The sequence below is a fragment of the Pipistrellus kuhlii genome, unplaced genomic scaffold, assembly GCF_014108245.1.
Source record: "Pipistrellus kuhlii isolate mPipKuh1 unplaced genomic scaffold, mPipKuh1.p scaffold_m20_p_128, whole genome shotgun sequence".
NCBI lineage: Eukaryota > Metazoa > Chordata > Mammalia > Chiroptera > Vespertilionidae > Pipistrellus > Pipistrellus kuhlii.
In genome coordinates, this window is record NW_023425436.1 from 143,364 (window position 1) to 165,173 (window position 21,810).

The window sequence follows — 21,810 nt, forward strand, 5'->3', positions numbered from 1 at the left end:
CAGGAGTGTTGGCCCTGCACATGATAGATAGTGGTGAATTAATTGTTAAAAACCTCCATTTCAGATACGATGCAGTGGATTTTTCTTATGCCTCCCTAAAGGGTGATAAAAGAAATGACTAAGTAATATTAACGGTAACTGTTAATTTATAAGGCTAAAATATGACCTCTGTTTGTTTGAAATGTACTGGTAGGTAAAATATTTCAACCAGATTAAACATATAAAATAACTTCGTACCTTAAAATCATTTAATTAGCTGGTATTATTTTATCACATTACATTTATTTTCTGAAAACCTTTATTATTTTCATTGGTGTGACTGGCATACAGTAAAATTCATGTGCACAGTAAAATTCAACTGTACAGTTTAGTGTGCAGTACAGAGTTTGACAAATATATGTAGTCATGTAACCACCACTACAGTAAAAATACAGAGCATTCATCACCCTGAAACTTGTGCCCATTTATAGTCAGCTCTGCCCCTTACCCCAGCACATAGCAACCGCTGATGTGTGTTCCGTTCTTACCAGAAATGTCTAGCCTCTTCCAGAATGCATGTCAGTGAGCTCACACTACATATGTGTAGCCTTTTGAGACTGGTTTCTTCTAACGTATTTGAAATTTCTTGTATCAGTAATTCTTCATTTTGTTTTCTTTTGTTGTTAGTTTCTTCTTATTGCCCAGTAATATTACAGCATGTGAATGTAGAGAGATTTACTTACTCGTTCTCCAGTTTTGATACATTTGGTCTGTTTTCAGGTTTGGATGATTATAGTCTGTCTGCTCTAGTATACAGGTTTTTGTGTGAACCTAACTTTTCATTTCTCTTGGGTACTTAGGATGGAGTTGCTGTGTGCCTTATGGTAAATGAATATTAATCTTTTTAAAATTTATTAAGGTATTATATGTGTACATGTCTTACCATTGCTGCCCCCCCTCCCCCCGAATATTAGACTTATAAGATGCTGCCAAACTGTCTGTCCTATTTTGCATCCTTGCTGCCTGTATGTATGAGCCCCAGTTGCTGTGTATCTTCACCAACACGTGATGTCATCAGAGTTGTTTGGGGTTTTCTGTTTTCTTAATTTTAGCCACACAGATAGGTGTATAGTGGTATGTGGTTGTGGTTTTCGTTTCTGAGTTCTCTTAGGACGAATGATGTTGAGTATCTGCTTATGTGCTAACTTGTCCACATATCTTCTTTGATAAAATGTGTTCACATCTCTTGCCCATTTTTAATTGGGTTGTTTTCTCATTATTGAGTGTTTTCTTATAATGTGGTAAAATACACCAAACATAAAGTTTACCATCTTTCAAGCCCTTTGCCCATTTTTTAATTGGCTTATTTGTCTTTTAATTGTTGAGTTGTAGGAATTCTTTACCTATTTTAGATATTAACCCCTTTTCAGATATATGACTTGCAAATATTTTTTCCTATTCTATGGGTTGTCTTTCCATTCTGTTGAGTGTGTCCCTTGGTGCACAAAAGTTGTTACTGAGTTTTGAGAGTTCTTTCAATATTCAGGATACAAGTTTAATTTCTTTCTGTCTTTGTAAAAACCAGTGACCATTTGTGTGGTCTTTCCTTGGTCTCTTCTGTTGATCAAAGTGTCTGTCTTTCTGCAGTTACTTCTGTGTGACTGTCACAGCTTTAAAAAACAGTTTTCTTCCTAGTCTGTTGGTGTGGTCAACTCTTGCTTTTGGAATGTTGAACAGTATTGCATTCCCACGATAAATTTCACTTGATTGTAATATAGCATCCATTTTCTATATTGCTCATAGTTTTTGAAGATATGTGTTTCTGTGTTCATAAAATACTGGTCAGTACTTGTGTGTGGATTGTTCTTAACTGGTTTTGGTGTCGCCTCAGAACAACTCCTGAACAGTTGATGTTTCTTCTTCCTTCAGTGTTCGGTAGAATTTATCTGGGCAGCCAGCCATCTGGTCCCGGAGGCTTTTTGTGGGAAGGCTTTTAACTATGGATTCAGTTCTGTGACGTGTAGGACTGTCCAGTTATGTATCTCTTCTTTGTTAGCGCTTCTTTTTGGGTAGCGTTGGTAATTTGCATCTTTCAGCGTACTTGTCCCTTTCATCTAATGTATGAACATAAAATTGTTAACAGTGGTCTCATTCTATTGCCATAGAATGTAATGAGGCCCTATTCTTCTTTTTGATATTGGTAATTTGTGTCTTCTTTTATTTCTTGGTCTGGCTGGCTAGAGGTTTAGCAATTTTGATTGATCTTTTCAAAATACCAGTTTTTGTTTTCATTGATACATTTTTTTTGTTTTTTTATTTGATTGATTTCTGCTTTTTTTTTTTCCTGCTCTTATTTTTATATCTCCTTTTTTCGGCTTATGTTGGGTTTAAGTTGTTCCCTTAATAAGTTCCTAAGATAGAAGCTACATCATTCTTTTGAGGCCGTAGGTGTAATTTGGCATTATCACATTCCATTTGTTTTTCTCTAGTACCTTTTAGTTTTTAAATAAACAAAATGAAATAAGACCCATTAGCTAAAATATCTTTCTCCTTCCTACTATTTTGCCTCGTTTTGTTGGGAGTGCACGTGTGGGAACATGGTATTTACTACAGATCATTAGCTGAGGGAAAGCAGGAAAAGCTCTTGAGCGTTGAGAAGTCAGGAACCGCTTTTCTGAATGAGCTGAGTGTCACACGCACTCGGCACGTCTGAGGGCGCCCGCCCAGAAGATGGGGCCGTTTCTCCTGCGGCCCCTCCTCTGGGCTCAGCGTCCTCTCTCTGCCCTGGGAGGGGGCAGCCACACTGCACTCGGCTCGTCCAGGGCCGTCCCTGGTGTTCGGGTCGGGCGAGAGTAAGATCTGGCTCTGCTGGAATATTGGCGGCAGCCTTTGCTGTCAGGAGCCGGGGATATTTTAGGCTTTGCAGGCCGTAAATCTCTCACGACTACTCACCTCTGCGCTGGCATTGCAGAAGCAGCCATAAATAGTAGATGGACAAGTGGGGGTGGCTGGGTTCCATAAAACTTTATTTACAACATCGGGCAGCTTCCCAGCTCTGGCCTGCAGGCCAGGGTGTCTGACCACTGGCAGGGAGCAGCGACTTCCGTTTTCTCATTGTGAAGAGAGTCCAGTGGGCCATCCCCAGCTGTGGGATTCTAGTCCCTTTGTCTGCCTCTTCCTACACCCTCCCGTTGAAATGGGGCCACGGCTTCCGGCTGCCATTTCTGAGAAACACTGCCAGAGGAACGAGAAGCGCCGTAAGTGAAGGTGATTGGAGGCTGTCATTTTGGCGCTAGCCATGTGTGGCCAAGGAAGGACAAATCCGTGCTCTTTGACACCTGATGGTCAAGTACATGTAAGGCAGAAATAACTTTGTCTGTTAAAAGAATGAAAGTTCTGTAGATGAAAACACAGTAGTTCCTGCTGTTAGCTGTCAGGAACAATGTACCATGTGCTTCTGCATTGCCCCTGCCGCTATTGGCATTCCCAGAGGAGACTTCTTCACCTGCGAATGTTAGGTACTCTGAGGCCCACTCTCCCAGCCTTCCCCTTTAAGACGTCCTGTTCTCTGCTCCGCTGTGTGCCCCGCACGGTCACCCCCGGAATGATGGCGGAGAACCACGCAGGCCGACGCCTGGCCTTTGGGCTCTGCTCTGCCCACTGGCCCTGAGTGACTGGAGACAGTCCTCAGGTAGCTGTCGCACCGTCTCCTGTGCACCGTAAGCTCCTTAAGGGAGGAAGTGCTGGTCGGTTTATATCCCCATAGAGCTCGGCACTTAGTTAAAAGCCCCATAAAAGTTAATTTCCTAGGAGACCACCCTGTCAACAAAGTCACTCTCAGGAGGTCCGTACAGCAGCCTCATGTATGTAATGGGAAGACATGCATAATTTAGGATTGTCCAGCCTTCTTATTAAAGAGTAAGACGCAGGTGAAATTAATTTTATAGTAGATGTTATTTATTTAGCTCAGTATATAAAAAATAATACCATTTTCAACATGTGAGCAATATTTAAAAATGGATGTGCTTTATTTTTGTAATTCCATAGAGTCTTAAAAACCAGTGCTCATTTTCCAATTTCAGCACAGCTCCGGTCAGACTAGCCACATCTCCAGCACTCAGTGGCTACATGTCTCTTGTTTATCATACATTTAGTTTCTCTACCAGGCAGAGGTCTGAACACAAAAGCTATTGCCACTCATGGCTGGTAATGGTCTCAGAAGCATGAACTGTGATGAGAGAAAAGTTCTTGGATGCTTTTCCTTCCATTCAAAAGCTACAGTGTTGATGACTGGGAACAGGATTAACATGTTTTGCCATGTGCTGTTCCTCTTCCCGTGTAAACAAACGGCTTTCCCATGTCCCCTGCCGCTGCTGCCATTGCACTGCTTCCCCTCATCCTCGTGGAGCCTTCCTCCACAGCCAGTCCGCTCGGGGTCTCTCGTCGCGCTGAGTGTCAGGGTGTCACCCTCAGTTAGCCCGGCGTGGAGACAGCACGCCGTCTCCTTGCACGTCCGCCAGCTTCTTGGTGCCCTGGCTCCCTGGAGGTCGGTTTTACTGGATGGAACTCTCGGGCTCACTGTTTCTTGGAGTATCTTTGGCACATCATGTTGCTGTCCAAACGTGATGATAATCTAAGTTTCCTTTCTTTGTAAGTTATGAGCTTTTTCTAAAGCTCCCAGTCAGTTCTGGAATTCTGTCTGCTCAGTTCATGCTTTCGTGGTCTGTAGGGAAGTGACTCTGCCGCTCCTTATCTTCATCGTGATGTTGTAAGGGATTCGATCCCGACACTCTTTTTGCTTTTTTTAATGTGAAATTAATTTCTTTCAGATTTCAGAAATCGGCTTAATTTCTTGGTGTGTGTGTGTGTGTGTGTGTGTGTGTGCTACAGAACATACCTGCTGCTTTCTGACACTTACATCTTATCTCGGCGCCCATTGGACCCGTTGCCTTGGCCGTTCTCTGCTTTGTCTCTGCTGTTCCTGTCCTGCTCGCGGCTGCTTTCCTGCCAGCAGCGCCTCCTGTGCGGAGCCCCGTGTGCAGAGCCGGGTGGTGACACAGCTCCTGGGCTCGGGCTCTAGGCAGCTCCTGTTCCCTCCCGCGGTCGGAGCAGGCAGTCCCTTCCGTGTCAGCTGCTGTTCCCATGTTGTTTTGCCCTTCTTCCCAGCGAATGCCTGTTGTTGTTTGGGTTTCAGGTCTTGGGTGTGTCAGATACCTGTGGCTTTCCTCCCCGGTAGCTTAGTGCCCATGTGTTCTATGTGCTCTACGGTTTCAAGTCTTTAATCCCCTTGGAGCTAATTTGTGTGTGTGGTGTAGTGAAAGCTGCCGTTAGGAACACGTGGGTCTAAGTCTTCGTGCAGGTAGGTGCTTTCATTGTTCTCGGGCCTGAGGCGTGAAGTTGCAGGTGGTTTATTCTTTCTTAAGGAGAGTTTTTTCCTTTTTGCCACTCGAGTAGGCTTTGGGTGGGAGGGAGGGCCGTGACGTACACCCAGTCCCCGGGGGACATGGTCCCGTGGTTGCCTGGCAGAGGCTGTGGAAACCTGCGGGAAGACGCTGCTCTGGCTTACGGTCCCGGACCTTCGGAGAACAGGTTTCCTACACACTCCCCATATTTCACTTCCTCTCAGAAGAGCGATGGTGTGCATTTCTCTCAGGTTATCTTAGCTCTTACAGAACATCAAGTAGTTGGCAGTTCTCTCTATTCTCTGATGCCATTTAATGCACCAGAGCGCATGCCCATCCCAGGCCGGATCATCTGGTGAGTAACCATCCTGGTGAGGGAGTGGGCACCACGGATGAAAGATTACTGTCATTTTTGCATTTCAGTGTTTTCAGTTTGTAGAGTGCGACAGAATGAGCAGCTATTTTTCTTAATTAGTGACGTTTTACTGTGATTATTACTGTAGGCTCCGGGATTCGGATTTGGAATTGCCATCTCTGGAGGGAGAGACAACCCCCACTTTCAGAGCGGGGAGACCTCGATCGTCATTTCGGATGTGCTGAAGGGAGGGCCCGCCGAAGGGCAGCTGCAGTAAGTGTGTCCCCCGACCTCCAGCAAGTTCTCTAAGTGAATCCTTATCTCAGTCCTAAATGGAAAGTAAGTATATGATCCTTGAATAGAAGGCCGCTGTGAAAATGGTGGAACAAACAGCGTTTACTCAGGTTTGGGTAGAACCTAGCCCTTAGGAGCCTCTCACCCTGAGCCTTGCTATTCTGTTCAGTAAGATAATCAAGAGAAAGAGGCCAGAGGTACACTAGCAAAAAAGCAAGTGTATAATCAGAAGGATTAAAAGAAAATCAAAAGAGAAGGAGTATTTATTTTTTTAAAGGGAGAACTTTTCCCGGCTGTATAAATAATATCATGTATGCCCTGTACTTGTACCAGCGGAATTACTCTGTTGTGGTACCTGCTCAGTCCTTCAGGAAACATGTTAATGGCTTTGTTTTGTTTTTGTTTTTTGATATGTTTTTATTGATTTCAGAGAGGAAGGGAGAGGGAGAGAAAGAGAGAGAAACACCGATGATGAGAGAGAATCGTGGATCGGCTGCCTCCTGCACGCCCCCACTGGGGATCGATCCTGCCACCCGGGCCTGCGCCTGGGAATGGAACTGTGACCTCCTGGTTCAGAGGTCGAGGCTAAACAACCGAGTCACACGGCTGGGCCATGTGTTAATGGGTTTAAAAAAAATGAATGACCTGTGGGTACTTGCTACTAAGCGTGTTTGTGAGAGATCTGAAAGTAAATAGTTTGACATTTCATCACTGATCTGAAGACAAATAGATTACCTAGTCCATAATTACAGTACTCATCTTGAAAATACCTTCACAAACCTACCTGTATGTTTTTCTCTAACGTGCTGTTTTGGTGGCTTTTTTCTTAGGGAAAATGACCGTGTTGCGATGGTTAATGGAGTGTCGATGGATAATGTTGAACATGCTTTTGCTGTTCAGCAGCTAAGGAAAAGTGGGAAGAATGCAAAAATTGTGAGTCCCTTCTACCTTTAATCGAGTAAAGATACCAGCTTTATTGTCGACAGCATTTCTGGTGTTTGACTGTGTCCTTCCTCTTTAAGACAGTGAAATCTGGGGAATATCGAGGAGTAGGGGAGGGAAGTGGCATTGATCTCTATCGATGTGTTAGCCATTCCATGGGAAGGGAAGAGGCGGACGGAAGCATTGCCGAACAAGCAAAACATTTCTGTCCAGTAAAGTGAATGGTGGAAGCCCGCATCAGCAAAGCGTGGCCCTGCCGCCAGCTGAGGGGAAGATAATGCAGGGCTGGAGTTGTCATGGCAGATGATTGAGGGCCAAGAGGAAGTCATCTAAATATCGCACATGATCTCTCATGCAAACGTGGGAGAGCTGATGGGCTTAGAGAACAGGAGAGGATGGAGGAGAATCGCAAGTAAGGTAGATATGGAAAAGGCATCAGAAGTGAAAGACAGGGCGTGGTACCCAAGATGCTGCAGCTCTCTGATGAGACAAAGTGAGTACCAGGTGAGGCCAAGGGCAGACCGGGCCTCAGAGGCCACTTGACCAGGAAGCAGTGCATGCAGACCTTGACCTCCAGGGAGCGAAGGAAGTAAGTGGACCCGGGAAGTTGGACCTGTGACCAGTCATTGAGGAAAGGGAACCTGGAGAAGTAACTCACACAGACCAGAGTTTACATCCAGGGAGACAGAGACTGCAGGCAGAGAGCGCTGCAGACGGGGAGCTGCGTCTGAGCTGTGACGCTGAGCTGAACGTCATTGTGGAGGTGGAATAAGTTTCTCTCTTGGAGGTCCAGCAGGACCATCATGGGCCTTGATACTGACGGTTCTGAAGTTCAGGGACCAAGCCTGAAAGCCAATCGAACCGTGACCTTCTGATTCATAGGTTGATGCTCAACCACTGAGCCACGCCGGCCGGGCCTATAGTACATTTGTTATTAGAGTAGAATGCACTACTTATTTATTCAAACCACCAATAATCATTAGTTTTCCTTTAGGCTTGTGATGATTGCACCCAGAAGGTCTTTCTGAATTAAAGCAAGGACTTTCTGAGGCCCACTCTCCCAAATTTGGTTTTTAAGCAGATCTCTTTATCAGGAGAGCAGAAAACCCAACCATTATGGGAATGTATTCCTTGGTAACGTGTTATCATTATTCCTTATATCTCTCTGACTCATAATTAACTTAATTAACGTGGCACCAGAGTGGTGTAATTTTCCTCTCTCAGGAACAGAAACCTCCGTGCTGGAAAGCAGTCACTCACTCGACAGTCTCTCTCTCTGCAGACCATTCGCAGGAAGAAGAAAGTCCAGATTCCTGTGAGTCGTCCCGACCCGGAGCCTGTGTCCGAGAACGAGGCGGACAGTTACGACGAGGACGTGCCTGACCACAGAGGGGGCCGTGGGGGCACGGCCAGCAGGCGGAGTGAGAAGAGCTGGGCGCGGGACAGGAGTGCCAGCCGGGAGAGGAGTCTGTCCCCGCGGTCCGACAGGCGATCGGTGGCCTCCAGCCAGCCTGCCCGACCCACCAAAGTCACGTTGGTCAAGTCTCGGAAAAATGAAGGTATCCATCTGCTAGGACAGCTTCAGACATTACCCGTTTTCTTTTAAAATATATTTTTATTGATTTTAGGAAGGGATGGGGAGAGAGAAACATCAGTGATGAGAGAGAACCATTGATCAGCTGCCTCCTGCACGCCCTGGAAGTAAATGAATAAATTAGTACAAGGAATATTTTGGAGTCATCTCTGCTCTGGTCATTTGTTACTTTTAAATCTTGAATATGGACAGTTTTCCCATATTCCTCTGTGACACAACCACGGGTTTTGAACCACATCGTAGATGGCCTAGATCCCCTGGAACAGCGGGCACCAGCAGGTGGTCCATGGGCCCCCGGTGGTCCGTGAGGTCCCAAAGGTTGGCGACCGCTGCCCTCGAGAGTCATTTTCCTTTTCTACTGGAGTCTGTTCAGTTGTGGGCACTCTGTATGTTTGCCTTAAGTTAAACTGTAACCGATGTAGCTTTTACAAGTTCGAGTAGCAGTTCTGTTAACTTCCCTGCTATTGAAAACTTCTCTACTTCCCATCTTGGTTCTCCTTTCTTCAGTGTAGTGGCACTAAGAGTCCTCTCCCCTTCCAGTAGCACTAGCAGCAGCCCTTCTTCCTTGTTCTAGTGGAAAACGGAATGCACAGCTTCGCAGACCTCTGGACTCGGCTGGTGGTTTCCTCAACTCTGACCGACTCCTTGCCCATGGAGGCAGTTACCGTTGCCTCATTCCTGGCTGCGTGGTGGTGGGACAGCACAGGAGTGGCTTTGTCTCCAGCCCAGACCCACCTGGCTGGCTGTCAGCCTTTGTCTGCACTGACACCGGGAGTGTGTGCTAATGAGTGCCCGGGGGCACGGCTCTCCAGGGCCACAGGCACGCAGGATCAGATAGAAAGACTTTTGCTCTAGAAACTTGGGAAAACAGAAACAGAGCATGCGTGGTAAGGCAGGCCATCCCTGGAACTGTCCCTTCCCAGAGTTCACTACACCACCCCGGTGCTTCTTGGAATTGTATTCCCTGGAGCGAGGGAAGCTAGGGTGCCACGCCCCAGGGCCAGCCAGAGAGAAGTGTCTTCTCCGAGGGACAGGCCCTTTCAGGAAAACGGGAGCGCAGTGTGCTTGCCGTCCTGTGTTTGCACCACGCACTTGCCCCTGCTGGCACACTGAGTGCGGGCTCCTGAGGGAGAAAGGAAACGCTGTCTTACAGAGGGGCCAAGAATGAGTTATTGGTACTGATTCTGTTTTAAAACTTTAAAAAATACATAGATTTTTTATTGATTTCTGAGGGGAAGGGAGAGAGAGAGAGAGAGGAACATCAACGATGAGAATCATTGATCGGCCGCCTCCTGCACACCCCATACTGGGACAGCCAGGGCGTGTGCCCTGACCGGGAATTGAACTGTGACCTCCTGGTTCTTGGTTGACATTCAACCACTGTGCCACACCAGCCGGGCTATTTTAAAACTCCTATACAGTGATTGGTAGTCTGATACTTTTAAACTTTGTTTAAGTGTTTTAGGATTTTGCACTAAAGACATTTCAATATATTATTTCAGAATATGGTCTCCGACTGGCCAGCCACATATTTGTGAAGGAAATTTCACAAGATAGCTTGGCAGCGAGAGATGGCAATATTCAAGAAGGCGATGTTGTCTTAAAGGTACACTCTTACGTTGTAGCGAACGGAATCAGAAAGCGAGTTCTGGTGGGACCACGTGGCTTCTGCCCACGTTTGAAGCAGTTTTCCCAAAAGAATTGAAATTCAGGGTTTGGGGGCTGGCTACTTTGCCGCTGTCTTGTTTATATGTCAGCATGTCAGCACCGATGCCCTTCGTTAGGCATAGAGTCCTCCTGGGAGAATTCACCGCTCTGAGTTTGTATCGCTCACCAGTAGTATCGGTCACCAGTAGGTGTAGGAAGCTATGTTCCTTTTTATGCCACAAGTGGTCTTGACACTTGCTCTGGATATTACTGAGATGTGTATTCTGTTAATTTGCTGTGTAAGTAATAGAAAGTGGCTGCAATGGAGAGGGGCCAGGGGATGTGGGTTTTCTGTCATGGTACCAGTGTAATCAAGATGTTACTGTTCCGGGAAGGAGGAGGACTTGGGACCACAGCAAAGGGTGAAGAATGTCTGAGTCGTACAGGGAGCCAGGGAGTCGGTAGCTGTTCCTGTTCCTAGTGGACGGGACTGACTGTCTGTATTTATGTCATTAGCCTCCCATCCACGGCTGCTTTTCTGTTGCAGATCAATGGGACCGTGACGGAGAACATGTCCCTGACGGACGCCAAGACGCTGATCGAGCGGTCCAAGGGCAAGCTGAAGATGGTGGTGCAGAGGGACGAGCGGGCCACGCTGCTGAACGTGCCCGACCTCTCGGACAGCATCCACTCGGCCAACGCCTCGGAGCAGGATGGTGAGTGTGGGCCTCGTCCGGGTCCCCTTATGTGACCCGTTCTTAAAGTGCCAGGGACACTTAATGTGTTTGAGCGAGATAACTTCCTACAAGCCAGCCCCCTTCAGATCTAAGAATTACAAATGTATATGCATGGTTCATTTTACTTTTCCCAACGTTACAGAAAAGTAATGAACATGCACCAGTGTATGTATAAGCTTAAGGTCTAAGCGTGACGATTTGATTGCATGCATGCTGAACTGATTGCCACGTGATGCTGGGGTTGGCTGTTTTGTTTTTAAGCGTCCACTTGCAAGGGAGGCCATGCAGTGTTTGTCCTTGTCTGACTTACCACTTAGCATGCCTCCCAGGCCCTTCCATGCTGCCACTCTGTTTGTTTTCCTGTGGACAGCACACCCCTGCTCACCAGTGGCCTCTGAAGTCACTGCTTACATCAGCCATTTTTCGTCAATTAGATTTAGTGCTTCTCACCATTATCATCGGAGCATCTTATATTTCACCGAAAACGAAATCTTTTTCATGGGAAACTAAATGGCCCCTTTTTTTTAACAGACATTTCAGAAATTCATTCGCTGGCATCGGACCATTCTGGTCGGTCACATGACAAGGCCCCCCGCCACAGCCGGTCGCGATCTCCTGACCAGCGGTCAGAGCCGTCTGACCATTCCAGACATTCGCCACCGCAGCCCAGCAGCGGCAGGTAACCACAGTGTTTTTCAAAAATATATATTTTTATTGATTTCAGAAAGGAAGGGGGGGAGAGAGAGAGAGAGAGAGAAAGAGAAAGAGAAAGAGAGAAACATCAGTGTTGAGAGAGACTCATGAATCGGCTGCCTCCTGCACACCCCCACTGGGGATCAAGCTTGCAACCCGGGCATGTACTGTGACTGGGAATTGAACTGTGACCTGGTTCATAACTCAACACTCAACCACTGAACCATACTGGCCAGGCGGTAATCACACTCTTGTCCAAAATAGAATAGTTATGCTTGCTAGGTCTGTGTTTATAGCATTACTTACAGATAAATCTATTTTTGTTAGTCAATTTAGGTATTTCTTATCTAGAAAATCAGAGGTCAAACTTCTTAGAGGGCTAAATAGTACAATATTTTAGGCATGCGAACCATGCATCTCTTGTCTTTGTATCACAGAAGGAACCTTAGACAATATGTAAATGAATAGGCCTGGCTGTATTCCAATAAAACTTTATTTATAAAGACCGTTGGCCCATAGCTGCATTTTGCTGAGGCCTGCAAGCTTATGTAATCCACTGCTCAGGGAAGGTAACCAGAGTAGGAGTCCTCTATTAGCCTGTTGTATAGATCACAGGTTTCAGAGTGCAACCTGCAGACCAAAGCCAGCTGCTGCCTAGTTGTGCAAATAAAGTTTTATTACAACCCTTTCTGCAATGACATAATTAAGGGGTTGCAACAGAGGCTGCATGGCCCACAGCAGAAAAAGTTAACCAATCCCTGGTCTAGAACGTTAAAAAAAACAATATATGGGTAGAGAGAAGGATTACACTGGTGTTCTTCAGCTCGGTTTGTTTTGTGTTTATTCAGTCTTGTTTCAGAGCTCACTCTGGGCCTAGACTTGGGCCTGTGTGAAAACACCAGGCTTTAAGGTGAAGTCTAGAATACGTTAAACACCTCTAGGTCTGCTTGTATTATTGAATAATGTCTCCCTCTCTTGGTAGATAACAGAAATGCACTAAAGAGAGCATTAATTTTCAAATATGAAGAAAAATGCAATGGAATTATGTGATTCCCGTCAGAAATGTTATTGAAATCATAATAATTGTATTATGTAATAATTGCACTATACTCATAATACAGTACTTTCATGGCTGCCTCCTGCACCCCCCATACTGGGGATGGAGCCAGCAACCCAGGCAGGTACCCTGACTGGGAATCGAATCATTACCTACTGGTTCATAGGTGGGCACACCAGCCAGGCACCTACTGGCTTCTTATAACAGTTTGAGAGCTGTTAGAGGAAGTTCTGGCATCATGTTAAAGTTCTTCTCTTACAAAGGACGTTCGCAGCCGTCCTCACTCTGGTGACTTCTCGTTTGGTCCTTGTGTAGTCACCGGAGCAGGGAGGAGGAGAGAGCGTCCAAACCGGGGACGGTCTCGCCGCCTGTGAAGCATGCGGACGATCGCGCCCCGAAGGCAGTGGAAGAGGTCTCCGTGGAGAGAAATGAGAAGGCAGCAGCTGCTCTTCCAGGTGAGCCTCGGGCACCACGTCTGGGGGACATGCCCTCCGGCTGCAGGTCTGTCAGGCTTCAGGGGACTTCAAAGGTGCTGCTAGTATTGTTAAAACAGCTACTGCTTCCTGCGTTGAATCTGTCTGTAACTTGCAGCATTTTCTCTACGGTGGAGGGTGGCATGGGTCAGTAGGCATGCATGGATGGTTTTTCTGGGACGGAATTCCTCATGGTTAACAGCTACTTCCCGTGAGGAAGGCGGTTCTCCATTAGAGTGGCTGAAGGAGCACAGTGCAGGTCACTGCGTATGAAAGTGCTTTCACAAACACTAGTGAGTGTGCCCTGGAGAGCTGTGAGGTCAGACAGAGGAATCTGCAGGATTTCGAGATCGGCCTGCTTGAAAGGCCTGGGATTCCTGTTCTGATGTCGCTTAGCTCCTTTTCTCAGATCTTGGCTCTGCTTGTTGAGTGGTGGCAGTGTGGGTGATTACAAATAACTTCCCGCAGGGAAGACGGAGGCTGCTGGGTGGCCACAGCAGAAATGTAGGTCCTATATTCTCCGTCTTCTGTGGCGCTCCCTTACGCCTGGATGTCTCAGGCCCTCCCCGCCGGTCCGTGGCAGGCACGGCGATCCTGTCCCAACATGCCTGGTACAAAGACGCTAGAGTTTGCCACTCACCCACACTCTCTACATGTAATACATGTGCCTCAGCAGGTGCTCTGATCTTACATGTGAGGCAGACTGGCTTCTTCCATCATTATTCTATTTTTTAATCAGCGATTTCTGCACCATGTGAATGTTCTCTCTTAGAACCAAAGCCTGTGTATGCTCAGGTGGGACAGCCGGATGTGGACTTACCCGTCAGCCCGTCGGATGGGGTCCTGCCCACTTCCACGCATGAAGACGGCATCCTTCGGTAACGCGGCTTTGCCTTGCGCTGTCCTCTGCGCTGCTGAGCACCATTGAACGTGCGAGATCAGTTTCCCACCACATGGCGTGCATTTAAAACTCTGCATGCCATTAATGCTGTGATTGGGTTTAAAAGCTATGATAGAATCAGAGACGAGAGAACAACAAAAGAACTTTCTGGATGTGTGCTTTTTTCTTGTCGTCTCCTACCTAGTTTTTAGGTCGTGAATTAAGAAATTGTTTTTTATTTAGATACTAGATGTTTGACGAACTTCCTAATGCCCTAGCATTTTTTAAAATCAGTGTTTCTCCATTTCAGCATTATTGCCCCTCAGGCCACATCTCTGTTTCTTAGTGGCCTGCTTAGTAGCATCACTGGCCACTAGCTGACAGTACACATCCCTGCTCCCCCCCAGGTGTGCCACCAGAACTGATTCCAGAGCACCCCTGGTTGAGAACCTGCTCTGGATGGTAGCGTCTCTAAGTTTCTATATCCTGCACCTTTTATCACTGTGTCTTCTTCAGTGGATGGCATTGAGATGTACATTTTATAACCCGGTTCCCGCCATCTTGAGGACGGAGTTAGTGTCCTGCTGCCTCTGTGGTGCCGTGACACGGTACCATGAGCTGACCGAAGGCTGTCCGCGGCAGTGGTTGGTGAGGGCCACATTTCAGACACGATGGTCCTTTAGTGCATTCTGAATACGGTTTCATGGTAGCAGCTTGCTGTAACTTCTCAAGCCTCTCTTCCCCGTTTCAAACGAGATGTTCCTTTCAACAGGCCCAGCATGAAACTGGTAAAATTCAGAAAAGGAGACAGCGTGGGGTTGCGACTGGCTGGTGGCAATGATGTTGGAATATTTGTCGCTGGCGTTCTAGAAGATAGCCCTGCAGCCAAAGAAGGCCTGGAAGAGGGCGATCAGATTCTCAGGGTACGTCTGTGCGCTCACGCACGCGGGGTTGAAGCACATAGAACTCGGAGAGGCATTGTGGCCCCTGCAGCCTGCGTTCTCCTTGACGTCCCCGCTGTGCTCTGCGCTCCCGCTATCCTTCGTGAACATGCTCTTGGGCTCCACAGCACTGTCCTCTGCCTTCTGAGCGTGGCTGCGCCTTTCCTGCCTTCCTCATGACTCTCCTAAACTTAGGGGTACACCCAATTAGAACTCTCAAAAGTGTCTTTCTGTTTGGCTGTACAAGTAGTGCGTGCTGCTGTTCTTGTCACCCGGCGCGCAGTCACACTGACATCTGGACGAGGCCCTGCTGGTCCTTAGGAGCGGCTCATTGAAGTAACCGTTGCCCGGCAGCCGCTGAGCATTCACCAGTCCCACCGATGTTCTCACAGCACGGCCTCGGCGCAGCCGCTGTTGCTTTTCCATCTCGTTTCCTGCAGAGTCTAGTAAAATAGGGCTCTTTGCACATTTACAGAACTTGTAATTGTTCAGCAATAATAGATATTTGGAATTAGAAGTTGTCTTTGATCTAAAGTGGTTAGATTTTGCACTGAATAGTCTTTAAAGTCAGGATGCATGGTGACTGCTATTTATTTTATAAATATATTTTTATTGATTTCAGAGAGGAAGGGAGAGGGAGAGAGAGATGGAAACATTAATGATGAGAGAGAATTGTTGATTGGCTATCTCTTGCATGCCCCACACGGGATCAAGCCTGTGACCCAGGCATGTACCCTTGCCTGGAATCGAACCTGGGTCCCTTTACTCTGCAGGCTGATGCTCCATCTACTGAGCCAAACCAGCTAGGGTGTGACTGCTCTTTAAATGAATGTACACCTTCACTCACTTTTCTTGGCTTATGCTTGTTTTAAATTATATTCTTTCTCCAAAGTCAATGCCTCCATCCGACAGATGTGATCGTTTTAAGTGAGGTAAACAGAGTAGTCGCTTCCTGTGTAGATAAGCGCTTTGTGACTCTTACGGCCATAAGTGACTTGTGAACGGCCTATTGACAGGTCAACAACGTCGACTTCACCAACATCATCCGAGAGGAGGCCGTGCTCTTCCTGCTGGATCTGCCCCGGGGGGAGGAGGTGACCATCCTGGCGCAGCAGAAGAAGGACGGTGAGCGGCGGGAGGCGGGACGGACCCAGGCTGTGGGCACTGAGGGCTGAGATGGGAGTTCATTTTCCTTTAAGGGCTCAGAGGCAGGGGTGAATGAATGGGCTGATCACACAGCGCTGTGTTAGGACCACCCAGCCTCAGGGCGGTCTAGCTTAAGGAGGATGCTGACCAACCAGGCAAGGCCCAGGAAACCCCCTTTGTGCGTTAGCTGCAGAAGCACTAAGGGCAGTTTCCGCCTTCGGGGCGGCGTCCAGGCAGTGCTCTGGTGTGTTAGGGTCCACACCCCGGAATGCCTGGTTCTCTCTGTCCATGGAGGACAGCGCTCCCAGCCTCGGCACCCGACATGGGCTGTTCTGTGCCTTGTGGCATTAGGGAGCATCCCTGGTCCCTACCCTCTAGTGCCAGTAGCACCCACACCCTAATTCCCTCACCACCTGCAGAGTGGAGGTGCTGGCGTCCCCATCCCGTGAGGTAGTGGTGACGTACACGTGGCCAAGTGCCGGGCAGTGTCAGCATCTGTTGACACTATTCTTTTGTTGTTAGTATCATCCATAGCCTCTTTGCATCGTAATTCTCATCAGCTTCATTTCCTATCCCACTAGCCACTGATGGTGTTTTTGTCTTGATTCTTTTTAGTTTACCGCCGCATCGTAGAGTCAGATGTGGGAGATTCTTTCTATATCAGAACCCACTTTGAATACGAGAAGGAGTCTCCGTACGGACTCAGTTTTAACAAAGGAGAGGTGTTCCGGGTCGTGGATACCTTGTACAACGGGAAACTGGGCTCCTGGCTCGCTATTCGAATTGGCAAAAATCACAAGGAGGTGGAGCGAGGCATCATCCCCAATAAGAACAGGTAAGAGCCAAGTCAGTACGAGGTCAGAGTTCAGTCCCCTGGGAGTGCTGGGATGTGAAGATTCATCTTCATTGTCTCATCGTATCTGTAATGGACCCAGTGGTACCACCCCCTTGATTTTAGTGTAACCAGTAAGATGTGAGCTGCATGTGCGGTTCTGTCCAGAATTTTGACAGTTCACTCCGTGGGGGTCTTCCTCCCTTAAGGCACCTGTATTTGATGGGTGTCTGCTCTCGCGCAGGGCTGAGCAGTTGGCCAGTGTGCAGTACACGCTCCCTAAGACAGCGGGAGGGGACCGCGCCGACTTCTGGAGGTTCCGGGGCCTCCGCAGCTCCAAGAGGAATCTCCGCAAGAGCCGGGAGGACTTGTCGGCCCAGCCGGTGCAGACCAAGTTCCCAGCCTACGAGCGAGTGGTCCTCCGGGAAGGTAGTTTCTCCTCCCACATTGGCCTGTCCCTTGTGTCCACGTGATTACAGAAGACAGGTATTAACTAGGCCACTCTTCCTGGATTTCTCGGCAGCCGGGTTCCTGCGGCCAGTCACCATCTTCGGACCAATCGCCGACGTAGCCAGAGAGAAGCTGGCGAGAGAGGAACCGGATGTTTACCAGATCGCAAGTAGGTCGCCTCCACACTCGTCGGGGGTAGGGGTGGGGGGTTGCTGAAGGGGTCGTTCACTCGGTGCCCCTCTAAGGCTGGGCTGGTTCCTTCACCTAAGAGAAGCAACAATTTGCTTTGTTTTTTTCAAAATATATTTTTACTGATCTCAGAGAGGAAGGGGAGAGAGAGAGAGAGAGACGGAAACATCAGTGATGTGAGAGACTCACTGATCGACTGCCTCCTGCACCCCCGACTGGGGATCGAGCCCACAACCTGGGCAGGTGCCCCAACTGGGAATCCGACAAAGACTTCCTGGAGTACAGGTTGACACTCAGGCACTGAGCCATGCCGGCCGGGCTGTTTACTGTAGAGTATGAGTTTGGATGTTTTGAACATACTGTACCCAATACTGCCTCATACAGAGGTTGAGGGTGCCCCGTTAAACCTCGCACCCGAGGCAAGGAGGCCTCTCCTAAGCCCAGCCTCTCGGGAAGCACTGTCTAACCCAGCGGTTCCCATTCAGGGCAGATCCTCCCCAGTGGCCGTCTGGAGCCATTTCCGTTGTCATAATGGGAGCGAGGGAGATGGGGTGCTCCTGGCTTTGGGGATGGAGGCCGTGGCACAGGACACCAGCTGTGGGTCCCGTGTCCAGTGCATCAGCAGTGCTGATGGCTGAAGCGTTCTCATCTAACCGGTGACAATTTGATGTTTTGTCTTGTCCTGACTCCACGAACAGAAAGCGAACCTCGGGACGCGGGCACTGACCAGCGCAGCTCCGGCATCATCCGCCTGCACACGATAAAGCAGATAATAGACCAGGTGAGCGCTGCGCCGGCTTCACGCTCAGCGGCCAGGACGTGGTTCTGAGCAGGACGCGGTTCGGTTCATCTGAAAGCAGAAATCGTTTTTCTACAGTTACTGCCGGTGCACCGTGCCGAAAGGCGTAGTAATGGTCCCTTTCACGGGAATAGTGCGACATGCACCTAGAGATGGTTTGGATTGCCACACAAACAGTCAGACACATCACCAGACCGTTCACAGTGCCTTACACGGCTCCAGTTCACCTGTGATCCTCATGGCAGGACGTCTGCTCTTACTCTGCAATCCTTGTCAGGAGCATGAAGTCTTCCATGTAATCATCCTAACCCTGTGGTTTTCAGCCGGTGTGCCTCAAGAATTCCTAAAACATGCAATACTGGATTATTTAGTCAGGGTACTGACCTTTTCCCACTTAGACTGTCAAATAAAAAAATGACCAACACAACAATAACCGTCCGGTGTGAATGAATCAGAATTATACCTTTTTTTTTTTTTTTCCACAACAGCAAAAAATTACAGTATGTTTTTTGGTGATTTCAGTACTTAGTTCATGTGCTATGAGATGAAGAAAGGTTAAAAATTGCTAATATAACCAAACAGGCAGAATCATCAGCTTGCAAACATTGGGGCCAGCTTGAAAGTGAGCTGCTTGAAGTTATTTTTTGTTGTTAGATCGGGCTAGAACTTGTGTTGAGTTAATTTTAATGACAGTCTCCTGAGACGTGGGAGCACGGGCGAGGTCCATCACGATTTGAGAGTCAGGCGGCGCCCTTTTCTGTGCTGATTCTGATTCTGTCTCGTGTCCTCACTCGTGTTTTGTGTGTTTCCAGGACAAACATGCTTTATTAGATGTCACACCAAATGCAGTCGATCGCCTGAACTACGCCCAGTGGTACCCGATCGTGGTCTTCCTTAACCCCGACTCTAAGCAAGGCGTGAAAACCATGAGGATGCGCTTATGCCCAGAATCTCGGAAAAGCGCCCGGAAGCTCTACGAGCGGTCTCATAAACTGCGGAAAAACAACCACCACCTTTTTACCAGTGAGTGTCCCAAGGCCTCTTTCGTGTCGGGGCAGCAGCATGTGGGCCAGAGCGCTGTGTCATCTCAACACTGAGACCTCTGTCACCTTGGCCTGTGAGGCTGCCCTGGGCGGTGCAGGCACATGGGGAGAAAAAGACCACAGGGCAGGGTCTGTCCTCAAACCCCATCTTCCAACGGCTCAGCGATGGTGCGTAAGGCCGGCAGGTCCAGTGACTCCGACTGTGGGCAGTTGCCGAGCTGTAAACTAACATCATGCATTTATTTTCCAGCCACAATTAACTTAAATTCAATGAACGACGGCTGGTACGGTGCGCTGAAGGAAGCCATTCAGCAACAGCAGAACCAGCTGGTTTGGGTCTCAGAGGGAAAGGTAAGACATTTCCTGTCGTCTCATCTTTTAGCCCGCTCTCTACCTGACGTAACTAGTCAGAGATGCCTTCGAGTTACTCTGTTTTCTAATGGATCTGGTTTTATCTTTTGTGTGGAGGGCTTATGGGAGTTGTTTTTGGTGGCAAGATATTCCGAAATTCTCCCAACTATTGACTTCCCACTTCAGTGGTGTTTCCTCAAAAGCCCTCTTAAATATTACTAATGGGCATGGCTGGGTCCTATCTCTGTCCCTATCTCACTGGGGAAGGACTTTGAACCTGGCTTCAGTTTCCTCCTGTGAAAGAGGGGAGCCGGGTGGGCCACAAGAGCGTCCCCCGCACGCTGTCCTCAGCACAGGACATTCAGGACTCGCTGAGAGGACAGCGGTCCTTCTGAGGGCCAGGGGCGGGAGGGCACGGTCGCCAGGGCCTGCTAGATGGACAGGTGCGCTGCCCAGTCCACGCCTGTTTCTGCTGTCACTCTTCCTGGTGTGGCCGTCTTTCACATGTGGGAGAGCTCTGTTGTTCTGTTGGGAGAGCTGATGTCTGTTCACAGTGGACAGTGCAGAGAACATTGTGATTTCAGTGTCTTCTACCTCCAGACAAATGCCACCTGAATCATCTGTTCTGGTTGCTAGGGGAGGTTGTGAACGTCTGTTTTTTATTTTGTTCTCCATATTCTCCATCAGCTTGGGCTGTGTTGTGCCTGCCCCTGCATGGCCCCTCCCACCTGGCTGTGATGCAGATGCTTGGCCATGCATGCTGCATGCTCCAGGCCTGGCCTGGCCCCCCCCCCAGGACACCCAGTCTGCAGTGCAGAGGCTAACACGCTCCCGAGGCGGCCGGCGCTGCTGCCCCCACTGCCCAATGCAGAGAGCCTGTCAGGACACACACACACACACCCGCACCGCTCGCTGGGGCCAGGCCATACTGGGAAGAACTAACACGCAGCTGGGACCCCTGAGCCACCACCTGGCAGCCACCACTTCACTAACCTCCTCTGCCCGCTCTCTGGGACAGCACACCCTGCTAGCGCCCTCTGTCGGCCAGACTGCACTGGTGGCTCTCGGATGGGATTAGCTTGGCAATGCAGAGCGCACTGTCTTTCTACCTGAGAGGTTAAATCCTCAGCTCCCTTTCATTTCTGTCCTTCCTTTTGTTTCCTTTCTTTGCTTGGATTTCAGAGTAAAGGTCTAACTCCCACCCCCCCAACTTCTTATGTGAGGAAAGTAGGCTCTTTGTTATCAGGATGGATTGCTGCGTTCGGTAAATCAGAGTGGTTACAACTTAGATCAAGTTCGATTTATCCACCTCTTCCATTTCCCATCCCAGTGTGTTTTATTGGAACGATCCTGCAGCACTCCCTGCACCGGGCTCACTGGGCACTTCCTGCCTGGTGTGCTTGTGATTGAGTCCCAGTTGCCCTTCCCCCGGCCTTCCCTCTCCCCCGGCTGGTGCTGGGTTGCAGTCCTCAGCCCTGCAAGGTCAAGGGCACTGCAGAGGGCAGGGAGACTGCTCTTCTTCAGCAGCACAGAGAGTGAGGGAGCCATGAGGTTCAGGGGGGCAGACCCTGCCGGGATATGACTCCTGTCTGGAGCCTCCTGGAACCCAGCACCCTCATCGTCCCACAGTGCAGGCCCGGCTCTTCTTTAGCAGGTGGCTCCGCCGCACGTTTGTCCTGGGCGTGGACAAAAGATTGTCTGACTTATGGCTTCCACACCCTTCGGCGCTCATGCTAACTGTGCACTGCGTCCAGGCAAGAAGGCTCTTCGTTTAGTCAGTCCAAGGCTGAGGTCTGGTCCAGTCCAGCCTGTCGGTGCCGCTCTCACCTCCTTCCTCAGGCACCTCTCCTCCTCTCTCAGCGCCCTCGATCTTGGTTACTTGTTAAAGAGAGTCCAGCTGCGTTCCTCCCGTGCCATCCGCTGGGTACTCCTCTTTGAACCATAAAGAAAAACGTGTAGGGACAGCAGTCCTTAGTGATGCTTTCCCTTGTGTTGTATAGAAGCTT

General features: G+C 48.8%; 1 protein-coding gene across 11 annotated transcripts in view; it reads left to right on the plus strand.

Moving 5' to 3' along the window:
* The window catches only part of TJP1 (tight junction protein 1), a 93,597-nt gene that overhangs the window by 42,961 nt on the left and 28,826 nt on the right, over positions 1 to 21,810 (plus strand). For all 11 annotated transcript variants that reach the window (XM_045580443.1, XM_045580441.1, XM_045580442.1 and 8 more), the window contains 16 exons: positions 5,885 to 6,009; positions 6,861 to 6,963; positions 8,255 to 8,531; positions 10,069 to 10,172; positions 10,761 to 10,929; positions 11,482 to 11,629; positions 13,016 to 13,155; positions 13,946 to 14,051; positions 14,826 to 14,976; positions 16,011 to 16,119; positions 16,756 to 16,975; positions 17,217 to 17,401; positions 17,496 to 17,591; positions 18,310 to 18,392; positions 19,223 to 19,433; positions 19,704 to 19,804. In XM_045580443.1, the coding sequence (XP_045436399.1) occupies positions 5,885 to 6,009; positions 6,861 to 6,963; positions 8,255 to 8,531; positions 10,069 to 10,172; positions 10,761 to 10,929; positions 11,482 to 11,629; positions 13,016 to 13,155; positions 13,946 to 14,051; positions 14,826 to 14,976; positions 16,011 to 16,119; positions 16,756 to 16,975; positions 17,217 to 17,401; positions 17,496 to 17,591; positions 18,310 to 18,392; positions 19,223 to 19,433; positions 19,704 to 19,804 (2,328 nt within the window). The remainder of the gene's footprint in view (positions 1 to 5,884; positions 6,010 to 6,860; positions 6,964 to 8,254; positions 8,532 to 10,068; positions 10,173 to 10,760; positions 10,930 to 11,481; positions 11,630 to 13,015; positions 13,156 to 13,945; positions 14,052 to 14,825; positions 14,977 to 16,010; positions 16,120 to 16,755; positions 16,976 to 17,216; positions 17,402 to 17,495; positions 17,592 to 18,309; positions 18,393 to 19,222; positions 19,434 to 19,703; positions 19,805 to 21,810) is intronic.